The 26,351-nt window shown below is 36.7% G+C and overlaps 1 protein-coding gene across 5 annotated transcripts in view; it reads right to left on the reverse strand.

The window, feature by feature from the left end:
- Positions 1 to 26,351, reverse strand: part of LOC128027306 (probable E3 ubiquitin-protein ligase MID2) — a 79,792-nt gene that overhangs the window by 51,179 nt on the left and 2,262 nt on the right. For 3 of the 5 annotated variants that reach the window (XM_052614772.1, XM_052614771.1, XM_052614769.1), the window contains exon 2: positions 5,934 to 6,642. In XM_052614772.1, the coding sequence (XP_052470732.1) occupies positions 5,934 to 6,626 (693 nt within the window). In that variant the 5' untranslated portion in view covers positions 6,627 to 6,642. Of the gene's footprint in view, positions 1 to 5,933; positions 6,683 to 26,351 lie in introns of those variants that run through there. The other 2 variants (XM_052614770.1, XM_052614774.1) reach the window with 2 other exon arrangements.

The following is a 26,351-nucleotide window of genomic DNA, read 5'->3' on the forward strand; positions in this document are numbered from 1 at the left end:
AACTCAGCTTTGATTAAGTAACTGGCTTTTAGTAGTTATGTACCCCAACATTGACTATTACAATAAAATATTTTTGTTACTGAGGGTCACAGTCACTGTCCTCTGAATACGGGTGAAAGTCAGTTGTAAGCATACAATATCTGTAACTTTCATCACCCTAAATGAGTAGTATTTCCATAGTGCTTAAATTTATAAGCATGACATATCTCCTCTGAACACCTTGGGCTGAACGACAGGCAAAACCAGGCCAATGTGGCAGCAGTAGGGAAATCTGGCTGAGGCTGAGGTGCAAGGAAAGCCCAGTTCATATCAAGCACCTTTTCAGCTGAATTGTCCTTTTGGCTTTAAAAAAATCTTTTAGGAGCACTTTGAAAATGACCCCAGCATCCCATTGACAGCTCATTGAATGCAGCAGAATTGGGTGAGTTGGTGTCTCCTGAGCTGGGCTCATATATCTGTGAGAAGATAGACGGCTTCCCTAAGGAGCTTAGAGTAAGAGGCCCAACCGCCAAACGGGGTGGAACTTTAATCAAAGCTGCCTGCTGTGACTTGCAACTTTTCCGAAATAGAAATTAAGCCTTTAATCGCCACTTTTTTCATATTTTGTGTTTTGTCCCTGTAAAACCTAATCCCTGAGCGTTTGCGAGAGTGCTGTCATGCTTTGAAAGCCTCGCTGTCCGACATTACTCATGTAAGTCACGTTCAAACATGGGGTGTGATCAATAGGCAGATGGAAGAGGCAAGCTGAGTGCAATGGACAGTGACTGCCTAAACATAACATTTCTCTTGGCTCCTTTCTGCAGCTGTTTAGAAGTGAAGAGTGCGTGAAGAAGTGTTGATGAGGTTTTAAAAGAATGGCAACTCATTAGCTTCTTGAAGTATAGCACACAAAGTTGAACGGCATGACCTGCTCTTCAATCAATTAGCTGCCTGTAACAAAGCATCTGAGAGCGTCAACACTAGCTGGGTTTCCAAAAAGCATTTTAAAGTATTGAAGGTTAAGGAGAAAGGGTTAATGTGAATAATGGGAGATAGAAATGCATTTTGCAAATAAATTACTCAAAGTGCATCAAAAAAGCTTTGGTATGGCAAATCCTGACTAACCAGCTGACTGATCTTGTTCCACAGCATCTGAAATTTAGTTATATGGTCATTGAGAAATGCCAAAGCAAAGTCTGTCAAAGTATTTCTGTATAATTGCCTCCTAGAACTGTTAAACAACTGTGTTCCCAAACATTAGCATGCACCTCCGAAAAAAGCAATAACCGCATTAATTTAGTTTTGTCTGCTCATTTTGCAGTCATTTATCATATAGGAAAATTATTATATTCAGTGGCTTCTCCTACTTTTCTTAATAATGTATAGTATATGGTTTTGTTCTCTTTGACTTGTTGGATGGAAACGGTGCTTGTTCGCAAATGTTTTGGGCAATATTCCAGTTTTGCCCATAAGTTAAATTTGCAACTTTGGATGAAAACCTGGCTACTGAAAGCCCAATTTTCAAAAAGATTTTCATACACTACTGTTCAAAAGTTTGAGGTCATATTTATTTATTTATCTTTTTGAAAGAAGTCACCTATGCTTGTAAGGGCTGCATTTATGTGATAAAACTACGGAAGTTCTAAGCAGCCATGCATTTAAATTTTTTTCTTCTTGTTTTCTCGTTATAACGACTTAATTTTCTCATTATCTCGACATAACGAAAGTCATCTTCTCATTATAACGACTTAAATTTCTCGTTATCTCGACAAAACCAGTCTTTTTCTCGTTATAACGACTTCAATTTCTCTAAGAAGTTACAAAACTGCGCCAGCAGGTGGCACTATAGACCTGAATATAACTGGGGTGTTTTACACTATCCACTTTACTGTACGCGGACCTTCCTCGTGATCGCTATAATTTGTGCAGTCTTGTTCATTACTGACATTTAATGAATTCATAAATGTTAAATGCTTGAATCAATATGATTATTTTGTGTATTAAGTTCTTGCTAGATGCATGAGTTTCACCAACGCATTCTGTGTCATAAAATAACTGCTTATCAAAACAAAAGTTGACGTCACTGTATTCTGTTTGCAGCTATATCTTTATTTGTGCTTCTTTTAGGCACATTATTAGGTAGTTAATAAACGGAGATGTTCTGTTTATCTACAGTAGGACGGGATTTAACGATGTAGGCTATTTGTGATGTGCTTCTTTTCCTTATTATTAATCTTTATTGTTAACCAAATTGATGAGAAATGTTATGTATATGTAAAGTGCATAGGCTAATTTAATTCAGTTTTGTTCTATAATTGTATGTTGTAATCGTTTTCTTCTACACACACACACACACACACACATACACTACACGTACACGTACACATGAACGCTTTTTTCAAACAGAAGCTTGTAACGCACATGATATATCTGTCACAGCATATAATGACTACTTAAAAATACAAATTATATATAATTTTATTTCAAATAAAGGGAAAATTAAAAGTGAGTTTAATCCAAGCAGCTCTAAAAGTTCTAAAATAGTTCTGCATGATTGTAAAGGCGCTCCGCCTGTGTTCGCGGTGTGGCCATTTAAACATGCTAATAACAAAAACAAAACGTTTGGTGTACGGTCTCTGGAAAAATCAACAGTGATTGATCAGCCTTTATTTATGCACAGTATTGTAGATGTTATTACCTAGGCGAAGCAAATTTGCTGAAATATAGGCTACAGTAAGAGTGCCTGCATGGTTGTCCATCAGATGCCTGTCAAAGTTGAGTTCGTTACTATAGCAACAGTAAAACTGTCACGCCATAATAACGAGAAAACAAACTTTCGTTATATCGAGATAACGAGAAAATTAAGTCATTATAACGAGAAATCGACTTTCGTTATGTCGAGATAACGAGATAATTAAGTCGTAATAATGATAAAATAAGGAAAACAAATTATAATGCATGGCCGCTTAGAACATCCGTAAAAAACTGTAAAATTGTGTAGTAAAAACATATATATATATTTTTTTACTCCAGTCTTCAGTGTCACATGATCCTTCAGAGATCATTCTAATATACTGATTTGCTTTTGTTTGGAACATTTATTTGAAATAGGTTGTAAAAGTTAATTTTCACATTTGTTCTGTGTAATGCATCCTTGCTGAATAATAATCTTTCAAAAAAAAAAAAAAAAGTCACAGACTTGAAAGAAAATGTGGTTAGCTTAATGTAGCTTAATGTGGTTAAATGTTTGGAAAAGTAAGGTTCTGCTTAGTTGAAAGCAACATTAATCTCCATTATGTTTTTTTTTTTCTTTTAGCTATAAAAAAATAATTTCATTATAGGTAAAACTAAGCATAACTGTAAACACAACTATAATGCCTATTACTTTCCAATGACAACTACTTACAGGTATCACAAGCCCCCATTGTAAGACCTACATGATTAAATAATTAATTTAAATATCTAATAGCCACTCCCCCCATTTAATGTGTCCCTCTTCATTTATTAATAATTAACTGACATGCAGAAAGTTCTGTTCAAAACACACAAAATACATTTAAAAACTCTTTTTATTAAAATTAAATTAAATTAAATTACATTTTTTAATTATGTAAAATTTAAATTTAAATTAAATTAAATTAATTATTATTATTATTCACCAGAAAGGAAAAAAATGGATCATGATCATGTGCAAACCTATACCTTACTACAACTTTTTTTGCAGGAGAGTCTGTGGTTTGGCTTTAAAATAACTGTAATATGCAATTCTGCGATTGTTGACAAGGAAACAGAAAAGCTCATCTAAACATGTGGAACAGTTTGAATCATCATCATCATCCACCATGACGCTTACGTACAAACAAGGATTTCTCATTTTACTTGAGCCGGAAGAAGATTAAAATGTTGAAGCCCTGAGCCCTGATTGTGTCTCTGCTCTCTCTTTCTCTCTTCAGGTTGTGGATTGAGAGTTCAAAGTTAGACAGGTTCAAAGCTTCAGCAGGGGAACATTCAAATAAGCCTATGCAACGTAGATACAAACCCCAATCCAGACGTTTTGCATTAAAAGTGCATTAAAGTGCCTTTTAGACCTAGCATCTTATTTGATGTTTTTCTAAACGGGTTGAGTCAGGACTGTCACAGGTTCCGTGAGCAATGTGTACAATAAGCATCTACGGCACAAGAGGTAATTATGGATAGAACATTCCAGTGAGTAATTCAAAGCCTAGGTAATCCTCACAGTCCGTCGGGATCCTAGAGGAAATTAAATGTCGATCTGGATGCTGAACCTCTGCATACTGCCAGCCTCTTTTCTGTTTCCCTGCAAGAAGACCTTGTGACAAAAGAGGAGCAACTTTCTCAGGTATCGACTTTCAGAAACACACAATGAACGTCGTCAAGCACAATCGAGGCAATTTCAGCAGAGCTGCATTCGTTTTCTTCAAAACCTGATGAGGCAAGCGTCAATGATCAATGATGGAATTTCTTTTGTGCAAACTGGTGTGAACAAAGAGGTCAACCGGAATAGGAGATCACATGTGCCCTCTATGTGCTTGCTATTATAAAGCTGATGCATAAGTCAATGGTGGCCTATTCATGGGAGCGAGATTATGACAGTGTAAAGGCCTCATATTTACAAATCCACCCCATGAAAACTTAACAAGCACATAACGCTTGTGGTCTTCCCCTTTTCTTCACCTTCACAGGGATAATTGAGGTAATGAAAGGCTGATCTGGAGGAAACTTGCTCTGAAGTTATGATGCCATTATAACAACAAGGCACGGATGTAATTCTGGCCTTCTGGAGCTGCGAATGACTACTGACGTGCGCAAGTGTATTCACAGGTTGGGAGCTCTGTGTGAGCTTCTGTATCTTAGCACTTATTCAGCAATCAAGGTCTTTGTAGTAGGTCAGCACTGCGTTTCAGTGCCGAACAGAGAACGGCTTTAGGGACTGCAGACTCATCTAATATGATAATGAGTTCTGCTCAAAGGAACAGCTGGGCAGTTCTGGCTGCTACTATGCATGAAGCGCTCCACCATGAAAGCCAACACATATTGCACAGAATGAGTTAGGTTGATGCTAATGAAATGAAATTAGCTTGCAGAGAAAGAAAACAAAACACATTTGCATAAATGATGGTTACAATACGTGATGCATGAAAACAAAGATTTTTACCAAAGAGATAACCTTGAACTATTTCACTCAAAATCGGTCAAATAAAACCTTTCTATTGCTCACCTAGAGGAATCAGAGGTGTTTCTATAATAAAAGTGTTTATAACAGTGAAAACCACTGTGTAAGGCAAGACCTTGAAGCCAAAAACACTTTTTTAAAGCACTGGACAATTTTGAGATTTTGGACAATTTGGCTTTTTATAATGTGTTGTTTCTGATTAATGGAAAGAAAACAGAATAAGAGTCCAAACAGCTTATCACAATAATGCACAGAAAATCCACATGACTCCAATCCATAAATTAGCATCTTATGAAGTGAAAAGCTGCATGTTTTTAAAAAGCAAATAAGAAACAAAAGTGTTTTAACTTTAAACACTTCTGGCCAAAAATCCCAAAATAACACTTCCTTCAGCGAAAATTTCATCCCCTGTTGTCCTCTAACATCAGAATCCAGCCCCATGTTTGCCTAAAATAGTTTCAGACAGATTTCGCTCATAAATGTTCCTTGATCTGTGCGTATTTCTCTCTTGATTTAGATGAGATGACTTTTTTCACTGGAGAAAGCAATACTATGGATAGAGCAAATGTTATTTTTTTTGTGTGTCAACTATTCCTTTAATTAAACAATGCATTGCATATTTAAACATTACATAACAGAAAACTTGTAACACTAAAAAGATTGCAATTCTTCATGTAATCAATCATCTGGGAAAGCATGGTTATTTCTATTAGTTTTTAACCTGGGGTGTCTTGCCTTAAGAACCAAGTTTGGGACTCACCTTGAGCTTGTCGAAGCGTTCGCTAAGTGAGGTGACCTGATGCTCACGGTGCCGTCCCACCAGCTTGCAGAGAGCGCAGATCAGCTGGTCATCCACCACGCAATACATGTTCACCTTCTCGTTCTCATGCTCCAGGCAGGCCAGCCCACGCAGCTGAGCGTCCGCCACCGGCTCCACCAGACGATGGCTGGTGAAGGGCTTCTTATTGGGGTGCGTGGCCCGCAGGCAGCGGTCGCAGTACGACACCTCGCACGTCACACACGTCTTGACCGCCTCCCGCGGGGGCTCCTGATCGCAGAACTGGCATCCGACACGCTCGAGGGACATGGCGCTACTGGCGGGGCTGCCCCTCGTGCTCCCGCCGAGCGTGGCGCTGTAGGGTCGCGGCCGGCGACTCTCGTTGGGGGAGTTGGGCCCGCTGACGGAGGCCTTCTGGAAGCGGTCGATGATGTTCTGCAGCGTCACATTGCGCTTCAGACCCTCAAGGCCGCGCTGATTCAGCGTGATGACGTAGCGGCAGGTGGGGCACTGGAAGGCGGAGATGGACTCGAGAGGCTTGGTGCTGGAGCAGTGCGAGACCAGGATGCGGTGGGCGCAGTTGAAGCACAGGCTGTGGGCGCAGGGCAGCAGGAGGGGGTCCTCAAACAATTCCAGGCAGATCGGACACGTCAGCTCGGACTCCAGTGTTTCCATCTTCAATTGAACCGATCTAAAGGTGACATCAAATCCCACAGAAGCTGGTCAGTCACCTGTGCGGCGGATAGCTATGGGTTAGCGGCAAGCAACTTTAGTATGGCAAAAGCAGCAGAAAGAGAAATTCCGCTCAAAAAAATAAATAAAAATTCAGTTATCAAAGTATTTAAATCAGTTGAAATCATTTAAATCAGCATACTGCTTAAAAATAAATTCAAAACTACATTTATACTGAAAAATTAAACTGAAAATAAACTTTCATCATGAATTTCATTTTTTTAAAGATATGTTAGTCATAGAAATAAAAATAAAAAACACTAAAATTGAAACTTGATAAACTGAAGAAAAAACTACAGATTTTTTTGTTATTAATTAGTTATTTTTATTTAAATTCATATATTTTCATATATTATATTTTAGCCATAATAAATACTAACCTTAAATTCTGAAATAAATAAATACACTGAAACAGAAAAAGCTGAAATTAGAGAAAATAAACTTTTATCATGAAATGCAAAAAAAATAAAAAATAAATCACATTATAATATAGCCATAAAAAATAAATAATTTTACCCTAAATCCTAAACTGAGCAGAACATGTTTATGTTACATTATATTATATCATTATTATCTTTTTATTTTTGTTATCACTGTTTGGCTGTGTTTTGATGCTTGGGTAATACTGCATGCATAAAAATTATGCCAATAGAGTGAAATTGAACACTGAACTAAGCTAAATTTTTTATGACTAAAACTAAACTACCAAATAAATCAGACTAAAATAACCTTGATAACAACTGGAAAAAAAAGAGGAAATTTGACATTTTTGAGCGGAAAATCACTACAGTTGTAAGCAATATGGTTAATGACAGCACATACATTCAAAGCATTATCTTCGGCTCAATAGTGGCAGAGTGTGTAAGCTAATAGTTTTACAAGGAGAACATAAATGTCAAAACATGATCAAGGATTGCCTTTAAGTTGAATTGTCAAAGTGACAGATGGGGATTAAAGAAGACTTCACGTTCCATTCATACACATATGCTCTGGGCTAGATGAACGGCAAACACATGCACACGAGCGCGCGCGCGCGCGGGGGCACACACACACACACACACACACACACACACACACACACACACACACACACACACACACACACCTGTTGAGCTGTCAATGTCATCAAGCAGCATCTCCTCTGCCCATGAACTAAGACCCAATATGATGCATCACTTCACTTACAAAGGCTAAACCCCCTGAAGTAAAACCACTCCTGCACATTCATTTGAAATCATAAATTTGTGCCATATTGCTGCTGTTTTAATGGAGGGGCTTTAACAGATTACAATGTTTCTGCTTTGATGAATATGAATGGGCCCAAATCAGCATTGCACATCACTGAACACGGCACCTGTGCCTCCAGCTTGCATGCTAAAATGTGTTTGTCTTTTCAGCTAATGAACTGTACTTCACATGGTGTGATGATACATCGCCTGTTTGGTTAATAGTCATATAAACAAGGAAATCACACTATATAATTACATTTTATTACTACCTTTGATGTGCAAAATTAAATATTTATAACACTGATTAGAATTTGGGTTGTCTGAATAACTAGTGAGTCATAAAAAGCCCTGTATAATTATATATAATTCTAAAATATACTCATGTCAGGCGTGTTTCTGACACCATGTGTACACCAGACCAGATGTGAGCAGAGCAGTGCAGTCAAACATCAATCACTCCCAGTGTAATCAGTGAAGCTGTATACACTGGAACGACCTTCAGCTTTGATGTAAATAGACATGCATGTGTTCAGACAAACTTAAAAAAAAAGAAAGATAAAGAAAGAAAGACAATGCAAGAATCTGCAGGGAATATACACTCAACATATGAACAAGCTAAATACGGTATCTATAACTGTACAGCACAAAACTATCAGTTAGTAATCTTAGATCTGATGATTGCAGCATTAAAGTGGGGGGATTTAAAGCAATTTCCTGGAGTAGGTTCATGTGAGACTTTCAGCACTATTTTATTATTGTTCAATATTATTTTATTGAAAATGTATTCATTATTTATAATAAATATATAAAAAATAAAATAACACAAAATAACTAGTATTAATAAATAAATTGTTTTTTAATAATAATAATAATAATAACAAAACAAGTATTATTAATAAGATGCAATTAATATTATTATTGCTGATGTTGTTTATTATTTATTTATGCTTCAATTTTTTATTTCTTACTCTTGTCTAATCAGATCTCTCCTTCTATGGTCTGTGCGCAGCCATGTGACTTCATATTGATTGTGCTAAACCGCTCGGTGGCTTTTAATGATTTCATCTCTGATGTTACATACAGATCAATGCAGAACTCCAAGTGCAAGTAAAAGGCTATGATCACACTGCCTCAGTCTATCACATTTTGATCTAACAGTGACATGATGCATCTCTGTCCTATCATTCCCACATTAGGCTTCAGCTCCATCCTGTTAAATGGCTATTGACTGTGTCAGAATCTTCTAGACACTCTGCTTTACTGGAGCAGCAAGTTACTGCCATTTCTGACAAGGAACCTGAAGCACCTGACTGCTGCTTAAAATGATCTGACAGCTCCTGTGAGGAGCCAAAAGCTCTCAAAGTCTGCTGACATCCTGAGATTTTGTACTAAACCTTAAAACCTTAAACTCCACAGGCACTTACGACAGCAAGCCAAGAAAGGCATGTGATTACAGCAGCAGTGGACCAGGTGGAAACCGGAAGGAGTCAATCCTGAACAAATTAAATAATAATAATAAAAGCTTCTTTGATGGTGTAGTAGTCTTTCTAGGATAATCCTTGAAAGTTTGTGCTATATTCTAGTATATAAAACAACCATGATATATATATACATACTGAGATTTAGTTTATACTACATTTTTGATAATGTTGTATATAATCCAGCACCACTTGTTTGACACTCCAGCATAGAAGGTGGCTGCACTGCACCAATGCTGGTTGCCATCCTTCATAAAACAGAAAAAAAGAAGACAACACAAAAGACAACACAGTCCACAATTCAAAGGAGACGACAGATGAAAGTGATACTACCCTCTCCTGGATCAAGTTTGCCAGATTGGAAGTTTTTGGATTCCGTAAAAATAAAAAAAATAATATGGGCTGTTTGATACACCACTATGGAAGAAGTGGAGATCAACAGTGAGACAATTTATTTTTGTACACATTGGTTAAGTTATGAACTCTCATATATCATACCACTCACGTAAATCTCTCAGAATTTAATTGAGAGATTTACGTGAATGGTATGATTTGTGCTCATAAATTGTTAAAAACTGCAAATGCTCCAACCCAGTCAAATGAAAAGAAATCAAATAAAGAAGACTAATTTCATGGCAATTACAACTAAAAACATTAGAATGAGTGAACAGAACTGTTCTACAACAAACCATCTTAGAACTGGTTCCTTTTAAAGCACAGCTAGCTCCATTCACAACTGTCCAAACAGATAGGACTTACATTAGAAAAGAGCAAAAGCTTGCCAGGCAATCTGACATTTCTGCTAAAGTAGACACAGAGGGTGAGTGGTCAAATAAGTGACCATGACAGGCGTCAGTTTGAAAGTAGGACTGTTGGTAGGAATTGATAGGGCATTGCCTTCTCAAGAGACAGAATATAGGCACGTTGCACACAAAAAGTGTGCATAGAACAATATAAAACCTTTAGAATTTTTCACTTAGATTAGTATGCGTAAGCGTCCCAAAATAATGTGTACCTTCAACATGTTTTGTCTATGCCAAAAAAACATAAGAAGATTTGTTTTCAGTGGTCTTTCAAAATGTGATTTTTGGTAATCGAGTTTTCGGCTAATGACAGCTAATACAAGAATAATGACGATTCATAGCAATAGAGTGCAGACACAGAAGCTGTTGTGCATCTGTTCACCTGAAACCCTCTTGGCACAGATCTGCAGAGAACTACCATCGTTTGGCCAATAAATAACAGGTATTGTCAAGATTTTAATATGAAATCTTAAATAACAAAAGGAATATAGTACAGTAAGTCCCCGAACTCATTCTCTCAAATGGCTTAGGCATGCTGAGCATTTACAGCTGAGCTTATATCGTCTAAATTCCACAAACAGAAATGGCGAGACTTAGTGAAGGTCGCGATGAGGTCAGCGATGGACTCTACAGCTGGTATGATGTTTTAAATGCATATTTCGAGACACTTTAAATCATACAGAGAGATTCAGGAGAGTAAGCCAGAAGGTTTAGCACGTAAAAGTCTACTTTAAGTGTAACAGGCAGAAAAAGGATGTGATATATTGGGGAAGTGGAGAAGCAAACAGTTTACTCCTTTCAAAGAAAGACACCACATATAATCTGATTATGATGAAGTGCTCCATATGGAGGCTGATCGGAGTCTGCTTTTGCTCACGAACAGCCCCTCTCATACACAACACGCATGCACACGTTCTCAGAGACGAATCTAGTTTATTTGATCTGTTCTTGGCTTGATTAAGGCATCATTGTCCCCTTTGGTGTGGACTCGGAATCAGAAAAAGACAAAAAGCAGTCTCCATAAGAGATGACTCATATGGAAATGATTTAAAGTGCCCCTATTATGCCATTTTTTACGGTTCCCAATATTGTTTTGGGAGTCTCTTACCATAGGATTAAATGCATGAAATGTCAAAAACCTCTTTCGTTTTCTCAAAATATGCATTTAATAACGCTTCATTTTCCAGTGATTCTCAAATGATTCGTTTGAAGCAGTTCAAAGATTCAGTCTCTCTAACCCCTCGTTTCCATGAGCCTGCTATAATCTGAGCTATCATGGATGGCCTTGTCTGTTTTGATTGGTCTACGGCGTACAGCGGTGTCATAACGATTTGTCTATTTCAATAGTTCTGTATTTTGAACGCTCTATAGAAAATACAAGCATCTATTATTTATCACACTTATATGTTGTGATTCAGTGAAGCAGCTGGTCCAAATAAACAGGATACTGATTCATCTTTCAACAGCAAGCATTTTGTGAATCCTGCGTTGAGGATTCAACTCCTTGAGATTAGAAAGGCAGTCGTCTGTAGAATGATGTGTTTGTGAGCGGGGTCAGGTTGTTTGCGCCCGACCAACATAGAAAATAGGCGCGCATTAGGCAAATGTGTTACTCCATGATGAAGTGGGATTTGAATTACTAATGACTCGTCTAGGCTGTACAGTCAATTCTTTATTTTGGGAGACAATAACTTAATCATGTAATTTCAGCTTTACAACTTTGCAGATTGTTTACATTCACATACAGCTACATCACACACTGCATGGAAGGCAATATTGGAAATGGCATAATAGAGGCACTCTAACATAGTCACTTAGTGCTTAATAGCAGACACAAGTGTGCATACGCGTTCGCCTAAACACAAACCTAGCCGCCTTGATGCTAATATACTTGCTAATAAAACCCAAATGTAATACATCTCTCTTAAACAATCTTACGACAACCAACTCTAGAATACAAATACTAAGCAAAGCTAGTTTAAAAGATGGCAGTGGCATTTAATAGTCCTATATCTGGTCTCCTGGGACTCTACTTTTCTGTGCCTGTTAGGACAGAAGGAAAAAAGGAAAACCAACACTCGTGCGTCACTGAGAGGTATGGCATTTCTGGAACAATGACAATTAGCCTTGACTAAACAATAGGGACAGTTCACTTTTAAAAAGGCTCTAAGAATACAGCTCTTCCTTGAATTATATGCATACACTGATAAAGAGACAATGATTACTTCCCACATATATAGGGTCACTTAAAATGAAACTTTCCTGCTAATTCTAGATGGACTAATCTGCAAGGTTAGATGGTAAGACCTAAATGCTTTTTCCAACTTAGTGATTCTCTGACATGTTGGTGATATATTTTTCATTTGGATGCTATAAGTTGCACTGAGTAAATACAGCTGGAGAGAACAAAAATTGTGTCTGTCTTAATTTCAGGCTGCAAAGCATCAAAATGTGATTATTTTAAAGGTGGTGGTGGGGGATATTCTTTTCTATACCCAGTGTAAATACATACATATATACAGTCAGTCTTTTTTAATTTATTTATAAAAAGAACATACAAAAAAAAGCTGTCCTTGTCAGGTAGGCCATAGGAAAAATACGTTCATACAATGCAAACTCCATCTAAGTCAGAAATTCAGACGAGTAGGAAATTCAACATATCACATTCGTTCCATTCAAACACTTTTCCATTCCAGCAACATTTCATCTAGTGGTTGACTGACATGGATTTTTAAGTGTCTGATAACTAGAGAGCACAGTGGTCAATAAGATGCTTCTCCAATATACCACAATATAGCATTAAACAAATTATTCAGAGTAAATGTTTCCTCAAAATTTGCCAAAAATACTGGATTTCAATATGAGGTAAAACTGGTAGGATACCGTAATCCTTCATAAACCTGTCATAACCCTAACCCAACATCCAGATGGTATTATATAGGCCATTCCAGTCAGGACACAAGATAAGTCGCTGTGCTAGCGTTCCCTGGCAGACCTTTCTGGAATGAGGAAGTATGTTGTTTGATGTTTGTAAGTGGCTTACTATGGCACTGGGTGGGCCAGTGGGTCAGACTCCACCCTGCGGCCCAGACACTCTAATGGAGCCATTTATCTCCTGTCAACCGGTTCCCCACTGCCTCCTCTGCCGCTTGAGTAGCCAGACAGCTGGAGTCATGGGCAGAGAGGAAGTCTAGACCGGACACAGCACCACTGGAGCACTACCGCAGCCCCACACCTCACGGACGGCTGAAGACACATCGATTAAAAATGAGTGACTGGACCGGGGATTCCCACAGCTCTGCTGTTAGGACAGGTGCCAGGGAAGCCTTTCACAGTTTATCACCTCTGAATTTGTTGCGACTGACCTGCTGACAAGCCGAGCGGCAACCGATGTGAGCAGGAGGGGTGTTTAAGAAAGCCAGGATTCCCGAGGGTAGCATGTTGTACACTGGAGGATTCTTAAAAAGAACCATTCTTGTTCTAGATCTGAAGTTGATTTACGGTCCTCGGGAGTTTCAAAGTTTTAGATTTTACTTCCTTAGTTCTTCAGATCAGTGTATTGTACATTGATTTATTATTTCTGTAACGCACCAGTACATAAAGTTCTTTGTGAAAAAAAAAAAAAAAACTTTCTCATATGGCATTGAAATATGGGTGCTTGCTGAAGCTAATACTGTTGCTCGTACTTGCACTGTACAGCGTCTTGGTGTTGTCAGAGCCATCTTTACCATTTGGTTTCAGAGCAGACCTGTGTTTGCCTCTTTTGTTATTTACCCATTTACGTGCACAAATCTAAAATCATGAGTTTATTTCTCACGATACTGATTATGTGGTGGAAACTGGCTTCCATAGCACTCACTTAACAACCATCCAAATTACAATAAAATAACATCAAGCACGTCATAGAAATATGGCAAAAACTACTCAAACCATTTAAGCAACAGTACACCTAATAACCATCCAAAACGACCTAGTATCAAGGCAGTATGTTTTGCACGGTCAAGCACCCAGCACTTTACTAGAAAGAACAAAAGAAGAATAAATGTACACAGTGTATCATGAATAATTACAAATAAAAATAAAAAAACACCCTCATCAGCTGACATGACACAAACTCTTTAAGATCTGTCAATGCAGAATTCTACCATCACTCGATTGCTACGTAGCTGTGGGATGCATTTCTGAATAACTCAATCCCACGAGAGAGCTGGAGTGAATAAAAGCATGCAGGTGTGTTTCAACTGAAGTGTCTGGCACAGAATCCATGGCTCTTCAACACTGCAGGCTGCGAACATTCACAATCATCCTATCCACCTTCAGCTGCTAAATCTTGCAGCTGTATAAATATGACACACGTTCTGGAGAGCCCACACTGAGTAATAATCTGCTCACCCACAGCTAACTCTCTGAGACGAACAGGTGAGCCATTGTGAGAGTGCAGGCACCGAACATGTGTCTTCTGTACAGTAAAGCTGTCTACGTAATACATGACATGCTGATTTTCGGCAGTGATTAGCATTAACAAAAGGCATGAGTGAGACAGAAACAAGCTGCAGGAGTTAGTATGCAGTGAGCATTCCTCAAATATCAAATGAGAACAGAAGGTTGTGGATGTTAAATACAAATTACAGGATTATTTCACCGATGACTTCATGTGGAACTGAGACATGCCACTAATTAAATAAGCATTCTGAAGTACACAGCAATGCTAGAGCAGGGCCCAAAGGGTGAATATGCCTTTAACAGGTTGAAGAATTGCTTAAACAGGCGGTTTGTCCCATGTCCTGTGGGACAGCATTATAAATGCCTGTTTTTAGCTGCACCGCAGTGAGATTTCAGCTGTAAGTAGATAGCCTGGTTTCAACACAACCAAACCATGTAGCCACACAGGGAGTCAACACAAGGCTGCTTAGATGCCTATAGTAAGTGGTCAGTCTCTCAAACCATAAGTGCTACTTTATTTATTTTTAATGCCAAAGCTTGAAATAGAGGGCAGACTTGGATAATTGCAGTGGATCTGTTTTTATAAAGATACACAATAGATGTCTTATCACCAAGATCATAGATGGTCATTTACTTCATGTGTTTTCTCCACTTTTGAGAGGGATGTACACTACTGTTTATAAGTTTGGGGTCAGTAAGATGTTTTAATAGGTTTTAAAGAAGTCTCTTTTTCTCACCAAGGCGATCATTACAATTTAAAATATGAAAATTATAAACACCTAGTGTAAATCATGTTTCTTTTTTTAGGTATTTATCCCTTTAAGTAAACAGAATTGTTAAGAGGAATCTGAAACAAAGTTATTTGATTCTCTACAATCCCACTCACTAACTCTTTCCATCAAAACAAACATTTCCCAGAGGTGTGCTTTGTTGTATTTTCCGCAGATCATGTTGCACATCAAATGTGTCATATAAAAAGTAGTGGCAGTTTTCCACACCAAGAGTTCAGCTTCTGCTTCACTGGCCTCTGTTCATGTTCTCCACATCCGCTCTTGACACTGGGCTGGCTTAATCAAACATGTGGTTCTATTCATAGAATGTAAACAGTGCCGTGGTGGCTTAGTTTTGTGGGGATCAGAGCATTGACCACTGACTGGATATTCAACACTCTGGCATCTGCACAAACACGGATGGCCAACCTTCATGATCGAAGATCGCAGATCCAGGTCAGAGCACATCTGGTGCCCTACCACTGGAGAATAACAGGCTTGTGAAATGATGGAAAAGGCTTCCTTTGTCCCAGATATGGAAGTGGTGGGATCTCGATAAGAGAGGGAGGGGCAAACACCGTTGGAAGTGTGTCTGTGTTTCACAACATTCTGCAGTCGTACATAGAATAAAAAAAGGATTTTTTTTCTGAGGAAAGTCAGCCATTTGTATGCAGTCTTCCTGGAACACTGTGGTTCTGTGCTGCTTTTGAAAACAATGTTTTAGTGGTCAGTTTCTGGAACAATGGTTCAGAGCTGAACTGGCAATTTCAAGTGTTTAGAATTTTTTTTTTAGGAAATAATAATAATATATATATTTTTTTGTATTTCTGTTTGGCGCTGCTACTAGCACAAGTATTAGACAAAGTGTAAAGTGCAAAAAATGTTTTAAACAATTTGAAGCAGCACAACTGTTTCCAACGCTGATAATAATAAGAAATATTTTTGAACATCAAATCTGCATATTAGAATGATTTCTGAGACTGTGCCGAAAATTCAGCTTTGCAATCACTGGAATAAATTAATAAATTATATTTTTTACAATATATTGAAAATATAAATTTATATTGTAATATTATTTTACAATATTATTGTTACACCATAAATGTAAATTCAAATAATATAATTATTTTATTATTAAAATATATAGTCCAACAGTAGTTTATTCTTGTTAGTGAGATTAAATTACAGCAACCCTCAATGTGGCATGAAAAATGTGACATCTTTTTATTTCTTTTTTTTTTTTTTTTTTGTTCATAGGAAGCTTATGACTAGCTTATTTCCCTGAACAATCTTCTGCCCAGAATTGAGGTCAACACCTCAGTTTCACAACGACGTTTCTGTTTGTAAAATTAATTATTTACCACCTGTTGATGGAGCTGATGCCAAATAGACCAATCACAGCAGTGGTAATACTCTAGAAAGACTTGGAGAGGTGTCTAACACTAACTGAATACCTTCACGCTTTCTCTCTCTGCTTCACCAAAGCATGTCCATTATTGATGTGCATTTGCTCTGGTAAGAACAAAATGGGATAAAAATGCAGCACAAAACCTCATGAAACATTAAGCCCAGATCATAGAGAAACAGGCTACATAAAAAAGAGATGTTGAGAGTTGGTTACATTCATTGCCCTAGTGTTCCTGACATGAACTACTGGCCCATGTCTTCACTTCCAGTACCTTCAGGGAGGAAGAAATTGATTTGTAAACACTAAAGATAACGCCGAATTTCTCTGATGTTTCTAACCTGTGAAATTTTCTGTCATATCCTTTAATACTTCATCTATTTCATGCATTTTGGAGAACAAGATGCATTGAATCTCCAAACATTAGTAGGTCTGGTTCAGCATTGCAGTGAAGGTCCCCGCTGACATGCATTAAGAATTTGATCAATGGGAGTGTAAACATGCAAAAGCTGCGGCAAATCCTTTCGTTATGCGGCACTGTAAACACACTTGCACTCGCAAAAATTCATTTTCAGTCTCCTTTGATTTCTAGTTTGCTGACACAAGGGCGCAGAACGTGTGACACAAAATGTGAGAGGAACTGACGACCAAACTAATGCCGTACCTTTCTGCTATAAATATGCTAATTTCCCATAGCCTGAGTGAAATTCAGTCTGTGCCGCTCATAAATAGCAATCTGATGGGTTGCTGCGTTGAGTCTCAAATGTACTAATCTGCATTCCCATCTGACAATAATGAACAGCAGAATCTGCTACAGTATCATAGCTATCTCTGATCCTATCCAAACACTTATGATATTCAAAACAGCTGCTTCCACATTTTACCATATCTGGAGCTAATAATGGTTATCCATATTGGTATTATGTTTTTTCATCTTTAACTATTGTATTTTATTTATAAGATACCCCATGTGGCTCTTTAATAATAATAATAATAATAATATATATATATATATATATATATATATATATATATATTTTTTTTTTTTTTTTTTTTGTAGTAACAGAAATAATATGGTCTTTCTGAACCAATTTCAGTAAATTTTTAGTCCGATTATTTTCAGTATAAATAAAAATATGTCTGGAAAGTGCAGTTTTTGATTCAGTATTACACGACCAATCAAATGGACCGATTAGCTGTTGGCCTTTCACTCAGTTTCTATAAATATTTGCGGCTGAATGCTTATGTAACCTTTCAAACCCACCCAGCATTTTCTCAAGGCTCTAAACTAAAATGATTTCTGAGATCGCATGCTGGCCTTTCTCATTCAGAAACTTATAATAGAGAGAGGTCACTTAAAAAAAACCTAGTCAATGAATCCCAGCTGGTGAAATTTCCAATATAAACAATTCTACTGAAAATGTAAATTTCATATGTACTCTTTCCCAGAGTTTATAATGAATAATCCACACAGGCCAAGAAAGACAAGCAAAGCGCAGTATTTACCGGTAATGTAAGAAATATAACTGAGGAAAGATTTGAGATCAGTGTTTCCCTCCATCTCATCATCATGCAACAGAGGCTGGCACTGAACATGAACCCACTGTATTCGGATATCTCCGCTGGGAACGAGGAAATTAGAAAATTAATAGCTTTAATCAGTATTTGTTTCCTAAACTTAAGACACTTGTGGCCCTGTGGACCCTGTGAAAATAATTATTATACTAACATACAATTTAAACACTCATACTTAAAGTTGCCCACTAAAATGTCCAGCAGTATATATATATATATATATATATATATATATATATATATATATATATATATATATATATATATATATATTAGGTGAATTCTGCCACATTTCAAATGAAGTATTTTGTACATTGGTTTAAAAAAATAAAATAAAATAAAAAAATAAAATAATAATTATGTTGATTGAAATGACATATAAAAAAACAATAAAATGATTTATTCCTTTTTCTCGCTAAAAGGAATTTCACAGTTTACATATCCTAAATAGCATACATAAAATGACACATTATTTTCCCACTTTTTGCATAAATTGACCAAATTACAGCTTGATTAGAAATTCACACTTTAAATATATCGCTGATATTTACCTTTTTTATTTGTTTTTACACATAACATAAGCTTTCTCTTTGCAAAGCACATAAGTACAGATGTATTTTCACATAATAAATACTGAAATGGTAAATGATTATTTCACTTTTAGTTCAAATGTTCAAAATTTAAATTTAAAAAAGTCATTATTTATTTTCTATTTATTTTAATAGAAAAAACAGCAATATATTATATTAATATAACAATTTATGTTACAAGAAATTTCTATTTCAAATAAATGCTATCTTTTTTTAATTGTTATTCATTGAAGAAAAAAATATTTTATGGTCCAATTCTCGCAATTAACAAACCATTAACTATGATTTTGCTTCAATAAACTCCCAATTTGCTGCTTATTAATAGTTAGTAAGGTAGTTGTTAAATTTAGGTTTGGAGTAGGATTAGGAATGTAGAATATGGTCATGCAGAATATCTGCTTCATAAATACTAATAAACAACCTATATGTTAATAATAGACATGCTAATAAGCAACTAGGTAACAGTGAGAATTGGCCACTAAAATAAAGTGTTACCAATAAACTATTAAGCAGCACAACAGTTTTCAACTTGGATAATAAATAAGAAATGTTTCATTCAGCATATTAGTATAATTTCTGAATGATCATGTGGTACTGAAGACTGGAGTAATGCACCACAGGAATAAATTACATTTTAAAATATATTCAAATAGAAAATCGTTTTTTTGAATTGTAATAATATTTCACAATATTACCACTGCATTTTATATCAAATACATGCAGTTTTGGTGAGCACAAGAGAGCAAAAATAATAGCAAAATGATGAATGCATTGAAAACAAAACTTCCAAGACAGTTTTAATAGGAGCTCAAGACTGAAAAAGAAAAAAGAAATCATTTTTTAATTATAGTCGGTCTCTGGAACATAAGTGCCATAAGTTAAAGAAACACCAATTAACTAACAAAATGTAGGTTATATATCTTATTTTATATAGTAGCACCTCTAGAAGCCGTATGTTACAATGCAGCCTAGTCAATTAAATGAGTAAACTTAATTTAATAATGCAATTGAAAACATGATGCCATTTATATTGCAACTGATTAAAATAGTATACTGTAACATTTTAAATCCGAAATTTCTATATTTTTAAGTATTCATTTGTAACTGTAAAGTTGTTCATACGGTAATAATTTACATTTATGGTGGTGTCAATAGACAAGTAAATTAGTCAGTATTTTAAGTTTCAGTGTCAGTGCAAATGTAAATAAATTTATGTTTTGTTATGTTTGTGTACGTAAAATACAAATTCTCACGAGATCACGTTGTACAATGTGTGCCCCTGTTGGTGCACCTTAGATAACCTGCGCAATCACTCAGGTCAGCGTCCACACACACTCCCCACTGAAGCACCCATCTAAAAAACACTCTCTGCACAAGTACTGCTGCTTATTAATACATAAACGGCTGTTTGGAAGGTGTTACAAGGTTGCTAACCCATGCAGAATGGGATCAGATAGCGAGGAAAAAAGTGTAAAAGAAGTGCAAGACAGATGTGTCTGAGATGTTGGCGTGTTTCCAAAGACCCCCCAGAGATGTAGTACCCCTCTTGTATTCGGGTGTAGGAAACACTATTTATAAGCGGCTGAAATGTTTGGTATTTCCTCTGGGGATGGGGCAGGGAGAAGGCATTGTTTTCCTTGGCTGACTTTGATTGTCTTGCTGATTCTTTTTGTTGAAATGTCAAAGTCTTGCTGTTTTGTTTATGCATTTCGATTTGGGTTGAGAAGGCCATTACTTTAACCCAGCCCCCCACCTATCCCCCAATGCTGTCTATGTTTTTTGCCATAAACTCTGACTTTTCAATGTAGCACAATGGTCAAAAACATTACATTTTATGTCTGTTCAACCCCCTGTAGTCCTCAAATTTAACACTGCGGATTCACTATGGACTTTCAACATTGACAATCAAAAAGAGACCAAATGCCAGTGTAAGGATATTGGCAAGTTTGCAAGGATATTGGTTTTATGATGCTCCAAAAAGTCTAACTCTGAGTAACCAAACACTTAAAGGCACCAGTGGCACCTGCATCTGTATGGCTGTACTGTGCGTTTCATGAGCATTTCTGACTAACTAAGGCTGAGAAACATTTTCCCTGCGAATATATTTCAGCAGAATGGAAATATAACCTATTTGTGTCCCATATTTCTTTCAAATGAACCAGCGATGCCAATCATTTGTGAATTTGTGAACTGAACGAATGCATTTGGACTGCTCTCAAGCTCAAATCAAATAGCCTCCCCCTTGCATCTGGACTGAAATTATTGAGGGAATGAGGCAAAAATATCACCAAATTAAATTCTAAATCTATTACGGCACAATTAAACTAAATCTATTACGTCTGTTGTGAATAAAATGAAAATTAAATGAGAAGTGTTGATTGTGGCATTACATTTAGATCGGAGCATATTGCATCATATTTCTTTTTTATGTGTTTTTACAGTGTTGCGCATTATAATCAATCACACATGATTCTGTTGAGCTCATGAATGTAATGGCCAATCAGAAGTGCTGAGATGAGTCATCGCTGAAACACCAGAGTTTAGTTCATTGCATGCGTTTGTTAACTGAATTCTGCTGCAGATGTACATGCAATGTAAGTACAAGATTCATTTCACAGTGTAGGAAGCTTCAGTGAAAATAATGTGAGTGGTTTAATTAAGAGTGCTTAAACTCATGCTAATAGTCAGTGATAATGTGATCATGTAAATTTGCTTGCTTTCGGTATATGAATTATTTGCTATTTAAACAAAATAGTGAAATAATTATTAAATTGCAATGTTTTTACTGTGATCATGTTAAATATAAATTAAGTCATATTAAAATATTTTCTGACATGACACCCATACCTGGTACTAAAGACGTATTTATGATGTGCAGTTAACAGATTTCACTAACATTAGGCTACGTTTAGCCTTACACTCTAGAGATTGTTCACCGCTTTTGTTGCATTATCTAAAAACATAATGTTCTTTGCTTTAAGTTGTGAGCACACTACTGGTCAAATGGTAAGGGTCAGTAGGAATGATTAAAATTTCAGTAAAAACAGTAATATTGTGAAATATTACAATTTTAAATGTTACTTTCTATTTTAATATATTTGAAAATTGGATTTATTTCTGTGATGGCAAAGTTGAATTTTCAGTCTACACTGTCTACACAACTCCATGAAAAATCAATAGTATGCTGATTTGCTGCTCTAGAAACATTTATTATCATTATTACCAATCTCAGAAACATTTGTGCCGTTTCATATTTTTATGGAAACCATGATAACATTTTATCAGGACTCTTTGATGTATAGAAAGTTACAAAGAACAGCATTTATTTGAAACAGAAATCTTTTGCTGTGGTCTTTATTGCCACTTTTGATCAATTTAAATGTATCCTTGTTGAATACATGTCTTATCTTCTTTTTAAATAATAAAATAAAATCACACTGACCCCAAACTTTTGATCAGTTCAAGGTTCAAAGGTGTAAGTACATTAGCATATGTCAGATAAATTTTTTTATGTATCAACACCTATTTAGTATAACATTACAACATTAAGGCTACAGCTGGAAAAATGTTTCATGTTTAATTCAGCAACTATGTTGTTTTTGATATAAGAAGCATTAACATTACTTGATTTAAACATTTTAAATGCTATTATGAAAGTGTATAACATATGGCTTATTTTACACAAAACTTTCTGTGTTAGTTGTGAAGTGTTTTCCACCCGAAACACAGTACATCAAATACATCAGATCATCAGTACATCAGATAATCAGACATCAAACAGTCAGCTTGTGAAAAATATGCTTTTACATAATAAGCTATAGATAACATTCCATGACTAGAAACACAAACATGTAGCTCGTTTGTATTCATAATTCATGGATTATGCATCACATAAATTGCAGAGCGTTTTTCAGTCATGCACCACAATCCTGCTCTGCCTTAAGTTGGGCTGCTACTGAGCCGATGGAGAGCGTAGGAGTCCCCGTTCTCTGTGTTCACATGATGGTGAAGTGAGTAAGTGTGAGTGAGTTAACTCTTCATCCCTTCTCTTCCTCCTACCTGCTCTCCAAACCTCTGCCTGTATTCCTAACAAAGGACTGTAAATCCACGGAGCTCAGCTTAAATGTGCAGAGCTCCTTCTGCTGAGAGTCAAAGTAAACATGCGAAAGGTGAGGAGGAGTTATGCACGAGGACGGTTTTATACGCTCATAAATGAGTCAAGAGCAGATGACGTGTATGCTGAAATATGATTTGCTGGCGCTAGTAAGGTCTCTGGAGTGTGTGTCAGAGTCTGTACAGCATTTGGGTGTCGTTACTAATTCAAAGTCAACATGGAATCAAAATGTACTTAATACATGTTTCTGGTCTTTCCTAAAAGCATACGATATTCTTAAAAAGTTTGTTTTCATAATCTTTCTTCACGATCGAATAACTTTCACTTTATTTTCTTCTAAATATTTTGATAAATCTGTATAAAACATCACATTATAGACATTAATGCACAGCCAATGCCAATTCATGTTGACTAAGGTTGGAAAGTGATAACAATCATAATCATAATGCTAAGCCATGCTCCACCCTGCTTCACCGGCCCTGGAGCACGAGGTTCTGGGGTGAGGGTGGATGACGCCACTGCCTGACCCTCATGCCAGGTGAGATCACAGGATCCAGGCAGACACACGCATATGTACACGTGTGGCAGCTGGCTCTTAACAGCCACTGCGGGAGCATCTCTCAGCTGCAGCAGGAAACTCCTGACCTCTCGCCTGCCTCCACCTCTCCGGCAGCACAGCTCATTATTCCCATATGATCACCTCTGCCTCCACCAACATAGAGACGGAGCAGCTGTGGCTCATTTTGATGCGCTGTATAGTGTTTTTTTTTGCATCTCAAGTAAATATACCTTGATTTAAGGATAATTAGTTAGATATGTATTAGTACTGGAAAACAAGACAAAAATATTCGGGAAGATACAACTTTTTTGCAATAAGATTTTTTTTTTATGCTCCTTTTCACGGCCTTATTTTGTGGAAGGGCAAAGAGCTGAAGACCTGCAGAAACCTTGGCAGAGAACAACATCTGGTCAACCGAAGATCTAATTGTTTTTGCTCCTATCTGACAACAGATTATGTCTCAAAGGCCATGTTTAAATGCATTTCAGAGGTTTTCCTTAGAATGAGCAACGGAATTGTAATAAAGTCCACAAATTCAGTCTGTCACTACTAATTAGAACAGCTTTTCAGATGGTTTAAACCTTCCCAGAGGGTTTACAATCTCATGATTTGAAATGGATGTGCTAGTGGTTTGGGTCTCAACAGAGAGTTGTCTGGCACTGAACAGACCAGAGCCCTTTTCCAGCTGAGCTGCTGTTTGCTGGAGGAAGTGGCAAAGCTGCAGTGGAACAGCCTGTACAATTAGATGAAGTCCAAAAAAAAAAGGGCCTGAAAAAACAAACAAACAAACAAACAAACAAAACTGATTGGATACCTGCTGCTCTCATGTAAATCAGTGTCTTATTTTTCTATTTGTTGTGCATGAGAATCAACAATCAGCTTTCAGGCGGGCGATGCATTGTTTCTCTTGATTGTGATTACTGTGTATATAATATGACAATCTGTGCATTAAAAGAAGAAAAAAGTAAACTTTAACTACTGTGTTCAAGTTTGGGGTCTGTTTTCTATTTGAATACATTTGAAAACGTTATTTATTCCTGTGATGACAAAGCTGATTTTTTAGGGGCCGTTATTCCAGTCTTTAGGGTCACATGATCCTTCAGAAATCAATCTAACATGTGGATGGCAATAAAACTTTTTGTGGAAACGGTGATAATTTTATTTCAAAGATTCTCTGATGTATAGAAAGTTCAAAAGGGCTTCATTTAACCAACTTGAAATGTAAATCTTGAAACATTGTAAATGTCATTACTGTCCCATTTGATCAAATAAATGTGTCCTTTTAAATAAAATCTGAATAAATCTGTTCAAAAACGAAATAAATAAATAAATGTCCCGGAACTTTTGTACTGTTGTGTACCGTGACAGTGGTGGTGCATATAAATAAAACTGATTAAGCATAATTTCGCATTAAATATAATTTTAAAGATGTCCAGAAAACATGATTTATCTAAACTGGAGTTGTACTTATATATGTGTTGCATAACATTTTTTGAAGCTACTTAACATCAACAACCATTTTCAAGCCATTTTAGAGCAAAATCATATCAGCAGAAGGCATCTATATTGCCTAGCCTTACTCCTTAAATATCGGAGACTTGTTTCTGAAAGAACAAGAGCTGGTCTGTCCAAAACATGCTGTCTACAGCGCAAATTAAAAAGCAGATTGTTGTGTTGATACTCATTCATAAAATATGACATAATCTTAATGCGCTGTGCTTGAGCTGACTATGAATCACACAAATAAAGCACAGGTCAACATCAGGATCATCCAGATATCCGCGTGTCTCATGAACACACAGTATGGCACTGAGAAATAACCAAGGATTTGAACAGGATCTTCACGACCTGAATAAAACATGTGACTGGGAGCATGTGATCAATATGCAACATCTTCATTAAGTACTGTACACAGTGACCTTACACCACAACGCACTGAGATCGAAGCATCACCTCCATAAGCAGACATGAACAGCGCGGTGTCTATTAGGGACTGTGCAAAATGTACCCTTCACACTCAGAGCCAGTCCAATCCAGACGAAATCCCCAGCTGGCCCCTCTAGAGGCTCTCAGAAGAGCTCTATGTGAGCTGAATTTGAGGCCATATGATGTAGCTGTAGTGTATTCTTCCCTGCCTTGATAATTCCCACCAATACGGTTAATATAGTTAATGCACTGCTTGACCTGTGTTTGTTTTTGAATGCATTTGGTGACGACAATCCAAAATAAGGCTTATTACGTATAGGTTTTTTGCAACACATTTTTTACCTCCTCTCATTCAATTCAAAGCAGGTGAAATATGATTTCAGCAGTGGCTGAATAGCGGTGCAGGAAACTGTATAGCTGACCACATTGAATAAAAAAAGATAATTTCACCAACAGGGATAAATAATTCGGGGAGAGATGAACAAGTATAGACATCTACAGTACTGGACAAAAAGGTTTATGCACAATAGACTAAAAATATCGGTTACGATTTCTATTTACAGTGGTTCTAACAAAGTTCCTCATGGAATGCTGACAACAATGTAAACTCGTAAAATAAAGCCACACCAGCTTCCAGTGATGAGAGGTTAACCTGACACAATTCTGATTTAGGAATTGCAATGCATTGTAAGCACTTTGCATCAAAGTGTAAAGCATCATGTATCATTATGGTTATGAATAGGGTTGGGCAATATAAACTGACAGTAAAGACGCAT

The sequence above is a fragment of the Carassius gibelio genome, chromosome A14, assembly GCF_023724105.1.
Source record: "Carassius gibelio isolate Cgi1373 ecotype wild population from Czech Republic chromosome A14, carGib1.2-hapl.c, whole genome shotgun sequence".
In the NCBI taxonomy this organism is placed as follows: domain Eukaryota; kingdom Metazoa; phylum Chordata; class Actinopteri; order Cypriniformes; family Cyprinidae; genus Carassius; species Carassius gibelio.